The sequence below is a fragment of the Dendronephthya gigantea genome, unplaced genomic scaffold, assembly GCF_004324835.1.
Source record: "Dendronephthya gigantea isolate DGI-Jeju-01 unplaced genomic scaffold, DenGig_1.0 000111F, whole genome shotgun sequence".
NCBI lineage: Eukaryota > Metazoa > Cnidaria > Anthozoa > Malacalcyonacea > Nephtheidae > Dendronephthya > Dendronephthya gigantea.
The window spans coordinates 571,657-582,520 of NW_021163121.1; the positions used below are offsets into that span (position 1 = coordinate 571,657).

At 35.1% G+C, this 10,864-nt stretch overlaps 1 protein-coding gene across 1 annotated transcript in view; it reads right to left on the reverse strand.

The window, feature by feature from the left end:
* LOC114535148 (pro-epidermal growth factor-like) overlaps positions 1-10,031 on the reverse strand; it is a 28,795-nt gene extending 18,764 nt beyond the window's left edge. The window contains exons 1-2 of the mRNA XM_028556528.1: positions 9,660-10,031; positions 662-1,074 (exon numbers count right to left, since the gene is read on the reverse strand). Coding sequence (XP_028412329.1) covers positions 662-1,074; positions 9,660-10,018 — 772 coding nt within the window. The 5' untranslated portion in view covers positions 10,019-10,031. The remainder of the gene's footprint in view (positions 1-661; positions 1,075-9,659) is intronic.
* Positions 10,032-10,864: the final 833 nt, after the last annotated feature.

Consider the following 10,864-nt stretch of genomic DNA (forward strand, 5'->3'; position numbering starts at 1 on the left):
TGTTACAGATAATATTTATATAGGTTCACGGTATGGCTGTTAGTGATATCAGCTGTTGCAATAAAAACGCTTCATTTTTTGACGTTGGTAACGTTTTGTGATATTTCATGCTTGTTTTGCTCGAATGAGAGTTTTTATTGCATGCATATGTGGCCGTATTGTTTTTTCCTCTTGTATTTTGCATTTATTTCTTGCTCATTCTTTTAAGAAGAAAGAAATAATGAAATTTTGACTGAATATATCACGAAAACAAGGTTTTTTGTGGCGCGGCTCTGATTGAATTAATCGGTGCCTAAACAACTCCGCATAATTTTCTGTAACGTTCAACAGGGCAAACAAAAATATCGCAAGCCATATCTCGATTGTATCATAACCACTGCATTGTCAGATGCTTTGCCTTAGGCAAGGAGCTATGGCTTAGATTTATCATAATGAATCTAAATTGTCGGATATCCGTGTATATAAACAAAAACCAAAATAAATTGAAGGGTTTCACCTATAATAAAAGCTACTTAATTTATATAAAACTGCAAATGCTGCGTGTGTGACAGCGAAATTTTTGAGAGGTCTATTCTAATGTCGGTTTCGTAGTTTCTTTACCAGAAAAACGAATGCAGGAAGTGAGCCTCACATTAACATTTACCAGAATGTACGAACTTACCTTCAGGTTGTCGATCTTTGTCTACGACGAGAAGCTTTCTCAAGTTGAAGCCTTTTGGTAACGGAATATAACGAGATATATCTCTACTGGTGACATTCATTTTCATGACAATGGGTGAACTTCTTTCTTTCCAGTAAAGAGAATCTCCAATAACGTCCACTGACATCCATCCTCTAAGAACAGCTGAGCCATAATTAGTTGTGTGATCGCTGTTACGACCATCGTAATCCATTTCAATTATGACATTAACTGATCCCCTTCCCTCGTACGCGTACACTCGCTTCCTGTGGTAATCCAGAGCCAGATAGTAATCCTCATCTCTGTTGAAAGCATATATTTGTTTTTCCTTTTTAGTAGCCAAGTGTCTTCGCATTATGTTTCTTCCAACATCATGACCAATCCAAAATAGATATCTAGAGTGAACAACAATACAAAATTGAGATTATTATTAAAACTGGCTCAAAGTCAGCTTTGTAAACAGTAATATTGCGATTTAAGGGAACAGAGATATGACAGCGGCTACAAATACAATAAATAATTCAATTATTCAAAGACATAGGCCTGTACACTCAAACTCATTGAGTTGGATATCTCAATCTTCTCACAACGTTTCAATGCAGTATTTTCAGTCGAATGCTCAATGAGTGTGAATCGGTTTTTTCAATATACATTCTCTTTATGTCGCGTTTCGTGTTCCATGGTCAATTTATCGCTTATATTTATCACTATTTATAACATTCAAGAGACATTTTCTCCTAAATTAAAGGCAAGATCAATTACTGCGGACTGTCACAATAGAATTAAAACTATACTAAGATGAGACAATCTGCAGACTGAAACACAGCGAGTCCTTATATTGGGCCGAATCCCTTTTCCATTCAAACTATACTTGAAGTAGTGCTTCGATTCTCCGCCGTGACTCCACTTTATATCCGATATTTTCCCGATTTCCAAATTCAAATTTTCTGTTACAAGTTTGTGTCTAACAGTAGCTACTCGACTCGATTGTTAAAACGTTTTTGGGTGCGCTATTCGTCAGTTGATGGTTTGGATAATTTACTAGTGTTTACAGGGTGTATGTATGTATGTATTTTCCTCCAAAGATATGTTATTTGGTAGGATACGACTTCGTGTCCAGAAACATGCGCAATTAACTAATTATCAGGGACACGTGCATTTTTATGAGTTAACATGATACATTCAAAAATTACCGACTGAATTTGTGCGAATAACCAACCCCTATAAATGTTATAAATATTTACTGAGATTGAACAATCGGTTATTAAGATACAAAAAATGTAGGAAAATTGATTATTAAACAAGAAGATTTTACAAAATTAATCAAGGATGATTCCGTGTTGGAACAGGAAGAAGCATTTGGTTAGCAGAATGCCAGGGCATTTTTATTAAATTTCAAACAGAGGGCAACAAAATACCGAGAAACAGAGGAAGAAAACTTACCAGTGAATCAATCTGAGGTAAGCGACATTGCAACAAACAGAGAAGAACAATGTTAACTTAGAGACGTCATACCTGGTACGACGGGGGGAGATACAGCCACTGGTAATAGCGCATGATCATTGAAGATACAAAAACAAAAGACGTTCAGGTTTCCAGGAGATCTGAGTGAGTACGCGATATTCCGAACAGATTTCAAGCATGTCATCGAAGCTAAATATTGCAAACGTGACCATATAACATTTTCACTAACATGTTTAAAAGAAAAACCGCTTGAATTAGTTGCTGGGGCATCTGCACTAATTATGACGCAGCATGGAAGTTGACTCGATGTACGGGGATCTGCGAGTAGTATCAGATACAATCGTGCAAGATATTGTCAAGCTTGAAACGCTCAACCGCGACGAAAATACCAGATTCTAAACTAGTACATTTGGTAAAGAGAAGCTATAACACGCTAAAAGAGGTGTGTCTGCCAAACGATATGGAAAATAGTCATGTGCTGTCACTTTTCGAACAGAAAAAGTGTTTTGATGATTCGTGAGATCAAGACTAGCAAATCTTAATGGAGCGAAAATTTTGCATAGTTTAATGTCATACATGAGCGTGGAGATGAAGGCTGGAATGAGAGCTTCTCGACCTTTACGAACAAGAATTCAATTCACCATATAAAGAAACCACCAGAACGAGAAGAAGTGAGTATGAGTTATTCTTGTTAGCTTTGCAAAACCTCATCGCACCGGTTTGATCAATGTCCTAAGTTTCCATCCCTCAGCTTAGACTAACGACTACATTAAGAAAAGGAGAATCACGCATGTTAAAATTGTTTTCGATTATATCGCACTCCACATGCATACAATCGATTCAGCATAATATTTTGCTTCTTGACAGAGCTTTGAGAGAGAAATTGATAGTTTCCCATCGAAGTTTGCTTTAGGGGAATGAAAGTTTTCGTTTCCCTATGCATATCCACAGACAGCGGAGCAGGGTGGCTTGCTGGACTTTAGCCCCACTAATAATTTTTCCGTAATTAGTCTTTAATTTCGAATGTTTTTATTTCTCTAGAATTTACAAAAAACGGCAAAGCATTTGACCATTAAAACAGCGTGGATATCCATGTCAAAATATTTGACATCACAACCAAAGCATGTTATATTGTTTAATGTTTGTATATGAGGGCCAAACCTTCTGGAAACTTTACATAGGACAAGCATTTGACCACTTAGAGAGCATGGTCATCCATGGTATATGAGCGCCAAACATGCTGGTAACTTTACGTAGTAATTATTATTTTCCAATAATCCCAAAATTGAAAGGCATTTGCGGCGATTTCAGAGACCTATATTTCAAAGTTTTCCCGGACTCTCCTAGCAGGCGCGCGGTTCTGAGCCCCAGCAATACGAAAAACGCTCAGCGGTCCATAATATCAGATATTTTACTGCTCATTGATGCTCATGCAGTATCGCAGTTAATAATTTTAGCAGTGGCATGACTAAATTGTCAGGCTGGCTACGCCACTGAATTTAATGGAAGATAGTTATCGTTTACCTCTGCTGATCACTGCACTTCATGTGTAACTGATAATTTAGTCTAAGTACTGGCAAAAAATATAATTGCATTTATGGACAGAAATGAACACCAATGTACAGAACCGTCCCCGACCGATCAAACAAGTACATTATCCCCTTTAAAAGACCAGTTGCTAGAGTCTGTAGCTGACATGGTGTCCGAGAAGATGTCACAGATGCGAGATGATATGTTGAAGCACTTCGAAGATTACGTTATCGAAGCTGAGGCGTGTAATCACCCTGATGAACAAACTAGTCAACAACAACAGGTCGAGCCTTAAGACACTGATATGATACAGAGTTATCTTTATGAGCCGAACACCGCCGACACTTCGAGTTCGTTTGACGACCTTGCTGCTGAGTTTTCTACTGCAAACAAAACAGGGCCAGCAATTGACGAGAAATTGGCGAACTCATCAGCGAGCTTATGACAGATTGATTACCCAATGCTAAACTGGAGGAGCTACTTCAAAAGTATCTGCGACCTGAGAATTGTTATTTTCTCGTCGCTCCAAGTCACCAAGGTTGTCTGGCAGCAACTTAAACAAGCCACCCGAACAGCAGACAGTGCCATGCAAAAGTGCCAGATATTATTTACTTCCTCAATTTATGCTATTATTCAAGCTTGCGAGAAAACAACGGGAGAAGTTATGTCCTTGTTCTCGCTTTGTCTGGCAACAGATATTTGAATCTTGTTTAGGGATGATGTTAATGAAGTCCCGACGGCAGAGACTTCACTTTTACCCATCGTTTCTACCGAGAGGATCAAGTCATGCAACCTCAATGAGAGGCAACAGCGGAAAAAATTACAATCAACGACTTTCTTCCCTTCAGTCTTTTTCGGCGACAGAGACTCGTATCGGCGTAGACCAGACGCGAAGTTCAGTTCCACCCAGAACAAGCTGAATCAGAGTTAATTCCACCATGCAGCTCGATCCGCCACAGGTCAATACTTTCGTTAAAATAACTGAATTGCTTTCTGAACAGCCAGCGTTTGTAGCTGGGCAATGGCAAGGAATTACGTCAGATGCATTTGTCTTAAGTTGTGTAAGCAATTGTAAAATTAAATTTCATTACGACACCTCACCAACAAAGGAACAGTTTTAATCCGGAATAGAAATTTTCGAATCCTGAACAGCAAGCCATTGATAAACAAGTTTTCGAATTTTTATCTAAAAACATAAGGTGTGGTGAGGATTTTTCCAATTTTTATTCGGCCTAAAAAGGAGCCAGGAAAAATTTCGAGTGATTTTCAACCTTAAAAGACTTAATGAGGCTGTCACTTAAGGCAAGTTCAAAATGGCCACTTTGAAACAGCTATCAAACTCATGAAACCTGACTGTTTCACAAATAGAAAATACCAATACCTTAAAATATCTTAGAAAGGAAATTGCATTTACTATTAAATTTGCAGATTTGCTTATGTCCAAACATCATACTATAAACCAAAGGTCAAAATGGTATAATTATATTTGTAGGTGCCCTTATGCCCCAGTGTCTCAATAACAAAGACTCAACAGAAGGTTTTAAAAGGAAAAGGCAATTAATTTTAAAGGATTTTGTGTACTCAATATTATGGGTATATTGTGGAGCCGGGAGGTTCTGTCCACACACTCCATGACAGGAAAGATCTCCAATGCATTAAAGGAGAAGGATGCCAAGCCACAACTTGACAAAGAAAAAGTCAATGGCATATGTGGTAAGCTGATAACTTATTTCAGTTAGATAAATATATATTGTATACTATTTCATCACTCACAGCATGGTAAGACAAGTCCTGCATTTTTAAACAGTTTTTCAATCATATTCCTTAATGTAGAGTATACTTCAAAAAGATATGGTTGTCCTGCATCTGAAGTGTGACAAGTAATGCTAAGAAAATGCTAAAAAGAAGTCCTGCGAAAAATAATGAACTGAGCTACTGGTCAGACAAACACTTTAAAAATATCCAACATATAGAATAATAGACAATAATTAATATTACCAAAATACATTACAAACAAAAGTATTCAATGTTGCACAACTTTTGATGTACTGATACATATATACCAATATTTCTAATATATATCTTTTTATTCTTGAAGTGATTTTCATCATTGATGTTTTCTCATAGCTAGACATAATATATTGGTAATATTGCACAGAAGAGTGAATAGCACTTCTTAATTGTGTAATATTGCAATTGCATGTTCTGTAGAATATGCTACTGTATGTAGCATATCCTATAGCATTCTATAGCATCTTCTATAGCATCTTCTATAGAATCTTCTATAGGATCTTCGATAGAATCTTCTATAGCATCTTCTATAGCATCTTCTATAGAATCTTCTATAGCATTCTATAGCATCTTCTATAGCATCTTCTATAGCATCTTCTATAGAATCTTCTATTGAATGTTCCATAGAATATCCTAATGAATATTCTATAGAATTAGTGCCAAAATCTTTTAGAATATTCTATAGGATATTCTATAGAATATTTCAATAGAATATTCTATAGAATATTTTCGTAAGGGACGTCATTATGTATTTATGGAAACCAGCGACTTACAAGCAATACAACGTTTACATTGCAAAATGGCCTGAGTTTTGCCTTCAAGGGCAAATTAATCCAAAGCTACCCTTAGCTTTGTCAATAATGCGTTAACTCTTCTTGTTGGTTTATATGACCCACATTATCTTACTCTGCCATAAATACGCCTCGTTCAGCTTTGTCAAGCTATTTAATGGACGCTAAATTTATTAGAACACACTATAGAGTAACCATACACTCATATATTAATTGTTCGCTTCATGAAAGTAGTGTCTAATTCCAGAAAGCCAGCCGCCAAGAATGACGAAACATGAAATGTTAATGTCGTATTAGATTATTTAAAAGGAATGTCCCCTGCTGCTCAGTTATCTTTAAAAGACCTTTCCTTAAAGCTTGTCATGTTACTTGCCCTCACGTTGGGTCAACGATGTCAGACCTTGACTTTTCAGGATCTCCAAAGTACGAGGAAAACAGAAACTATTATGAATTTCATCTTACTAGTCCTCTAAAACAGAATCGACCTGGTAATTCGTTCTCAACCTTTTATGCATGGAAATACCAACAAGAGGAACTGTGCGTCTATACCATGCTTTGGAGACCTATTTGAGCAGAACTTTGACACTAAGAAAGGCCACATCTACAAAATTACTAATTTCTTAGGTGAAACCACATGGTCCTGAAGCATGTGGGTTGTTCATTGGTCTCTATGTTTCGAAAATTCTATAACAAACCTATTATTGATGATAATTAATCTATTCAAAATCCTGTGTTACAATAGATTGTCCGAGTTTTGCAATTTTATAGGCTGTGTCCACAATTGTTAAATTCTCTTGTTAACCGGAAGTACGTAGCCTAACTAGAGTTTGGTAGAATTATCATCAAACTTCAACTTGAGGCTTATAAAATACTCAAATTATCATTTGTTGTGGATATTACTGTGAAATGACTGTTTAAGTTAAATAATTTCTAGCATATAGACTCACAAGAGTATAATCTTTAGCACTTAGCTGATTGTTAAAATGTTACTGCACTTCAATTGAACCGTCTTATACAATCTACATGCATGCTATTAAATACTAATGCATGCCATGCATATGTTTAAATTCTGATGCATGCCATGCATATGTTTAAATACTCTATACCAAACTAGGCTTAAAAAACCTTGTTGGGCCCACCATTAACTTGTTCAGAACTATTTGTTACTTATGAGAAATATTTTACAAGATGATTTACTGCTTTTAGTAAAAAACAGTTAGTAATCAAGATTCAAGAATCCTTGACAGCTGGCATATAATTGTAAATGATATGAAAAAGTGAGTCACCGAGAATGGAAAAGGTGTGTTATCTTTCCCTAATTATTCTGCAAGTGGCGATACATTTCAATTAAATTTGCAGACACATCAATAACCTCTACAAAACAGAAAATATTAATCAATTATTGCCATATTCTTGTCTTATGCCCAGTAATCTTGTAGGAAAATTGTTATACGTATGTTGAAATGATTACTAATTAGTTGTATAAATGAGAAGCAACTGACGTTGAATTATAATGGTTCCCACCCTCTTGCCTGATTATCAAGTAAAACGTCTACAATGTTTGCAGAATGCATGCACAGCTTTTGTACTTGGTAAATATGTAAGTACAAATGAAGTTCTTAAATTAAAATTGTTGCTGGTGTATGAAAGAAGAGAGTTAAATCTTCTCAAGCTTGTTCATAAATAATTGTATAATGGACCATATCTGTGAATCTTAAATTGAAACTGTATGTTGTTAATAATTATAATTCAAGATCTGCTGTGGCTCCTCGAATTTATATTTCAATTAAGGAACGTGGCACCTTTAAAGATATGGCTTCAAAGACTTTTACTTGGCTTGCTATTTACATTAAAAACATTTCTCAATGTTTGTTAACGCAGTTAAAACTGACTTGCTTGCAAAAGCTCAATCTTGCCTTGAATAAGAGAATCTTCGTTGATTTTATAATATACTCCAGACAACTTTTTTATATATCGCACTTCTTAATTACTCAATTAACTTTTTAATTAGATACTTATTTTTTATACAGTAAATAGTTAGTTTTTGAAGGCGAAGAGCCACATACGTGGAAATACTTTTAATAAATCATTACTATTATTATTATATTTTAAAGAGAATGGGAAGAGATGATCATCATACATATGTTTGGTATACAAGGAAAAAACAACTTGAAGTCAAATTGTGGCCATTTAGTTTCGGATACTGTAAATGTAAGTACATGCACTTTGTGATATTTTTTTTGTTTATGCCATGTTTATATTATGTAAAGCCAAAATAGTTCTTTTCCAGGAGATAATTTTTCCAAATATAAAAATTTAAGAATTCAAATACTGTATCATTGTTTGTTAAGAAGTTGTAATTATAGTTCTTAAAGTTTCTATAATTTTTTTCCCAGAGATAACAATGTAGCAGGATACCTCACAACGAAGATTGAAAAATGTGCATCCACAAGGATTCTGATTATGATATATTGGTTGACATTAATTCAATAATGCTGATGCATGAAGGAAGGAGTATTCATTGCTAAGTTATAAGTATGAACATTTTAAATAATACCGTGACTTGTTGGTGGTCTGCATATTATAGATATAATGCAGAATATATATAGAGAAGGTGGACTTAACACAGTAAGAATTGTTTCCAGTTGTGGAATATTTACTTCTATCCATTGGAAATGAGCAATCTAATTAAGAATATTTCCTTGCATGAAATAATGGTGTATTTTACATGCAATATACCTATATTTGATTAATATTGTGAGATTTTTTATGAATGAAATCGAAATTTTTTAAAAATTAAATTTTATAGATTATTTTGCAAAATATTGTTTTTATTCAGCAGTTCCGATGTTTCGTTTTGATATTGACAACTTACTTCTAGGACAACCTGTTTAAATTTCGTAGTATTAACTGATATTTATAAATTTTTGAAATCTGAATTAGAAAGTTCATTTTCACCAATTATTCTGGTTTAAAATTTTAACCCAAAAAGTATGAATTAGAACTACAATTGCTAATGGGTCATTTTGACCCATCTGTTTTTACAGTTTTTTTACAGATCTTCAATAGGCACAGTTATGAGGTGAAGCAAACTGTAAATTAGAATTATCATCTACATAGCATGCACTGAATAACAGATATGAAGGATTTATTTTACACGTTAAGGCAGGTTCGGCAATGTGAAAAAGCATCTGACAAGTCATGAAAATTGAACAATAATCAAGAAGAACGAATTCATGTCCAAAAATCAAAAGAAATCGAAAAAAACAAAATCCGAAAAACATAGTTACTTACGTCGCAAAAATCTGTCTTACAAATCTGACTTTATGCTGATAATATTTTTCTGAAATTGAACCCAATAATTAGCTCTTGTTGCGATTACTTCTCAATTTATGAAAACTCACCCTTCGATGGGGTCAATTGCTATATCCCAAAGCCCGGGAGTTTTAATCAGCGTTCTGCTGTCTTTTCCGTCTAAAGTCGCCACGTTAATGATGTACTTCAAAGAATCACTCCAGAATATACGACGTCCTATCCAATCAATTGTTAATGCCCGTGTCTTAGCATCCTTCACAACGATTTCTTCATAAGTCCCGTCATAATTTGCCCGACGAATCTCTTTTCCCTTTTCCGCAAAATATATTTTCTTATTCTTCATGTCAATGTCCAGCGTCTCTATATTTCCTTTTCTATCGACGATGACTATGGCATCAGGGGTCGTTAAATCGGCAGCCAAGATTGCAGTCTTTTTCGCCAAAAACATATATTGCTCAGGATAAGGTCCTAGAAAAAGATTATAGCTGAAGTGAAATACTGCGTATTAATGTACAGGTTTGTATAGTTATAAACGTAAAAAACTAATGCAGAATGTCGTGCTTTCTGTGATTGTTTGCAGCATAAATTTTAAAATTCGATCCAAATTTATTTGTCAAAAACATTGGGGCGAGCGCGCGGCCAGCGTTATTTTCCATACAAATCTATAATGAGTGAGGGAAATTTACATTTGCGCATTTTGCTCGATCTATCCAAGAGAATTAAAAAACTGTTCAATTTGAAAGATTATTGAGAATAAGTGGGTTTTTGTTGATAGGTGGCTGGAAGTATTTGTGAATCAGAGACCGGTAAGTGTTAAAATTTGCCTCTTTGTTGAGGTTTTTTTGCGAGCTGTTTGCACCTCTGTATTTACACAAACACCATGTATTAACTCGATTTTTGTGTCGATAAAAGTACAAAAAAGGAAAAATTTTAACCAAAATACGAAGATCTATGATATGGGAGAGATAATATGTAACTTGATAGCTCGTGCGGTGGACCAACACTGTTAAAATCTCCTTCGCGTATTGTCATACTGTCATTTGTCAGTTCATAGCTGGTTGCTGGGAAGCCTTTTTTAATACCCCGTGGATATTCATCAGACACCGGAACTCCCTGTCTGATAGCTATTCATTCGACATTCATGTAGCGCATGCGCAAAAAAAAAATATCGACTTAATATATTGGACTGTTTTTTGTTATTCGGGGATTGATTAAATGATTATTCTTCCGACATCGTGTCCGACCGTTCAACAAAGCACTATTTTTCCGAAAAATTGCGTAATAGAAAAGAAAC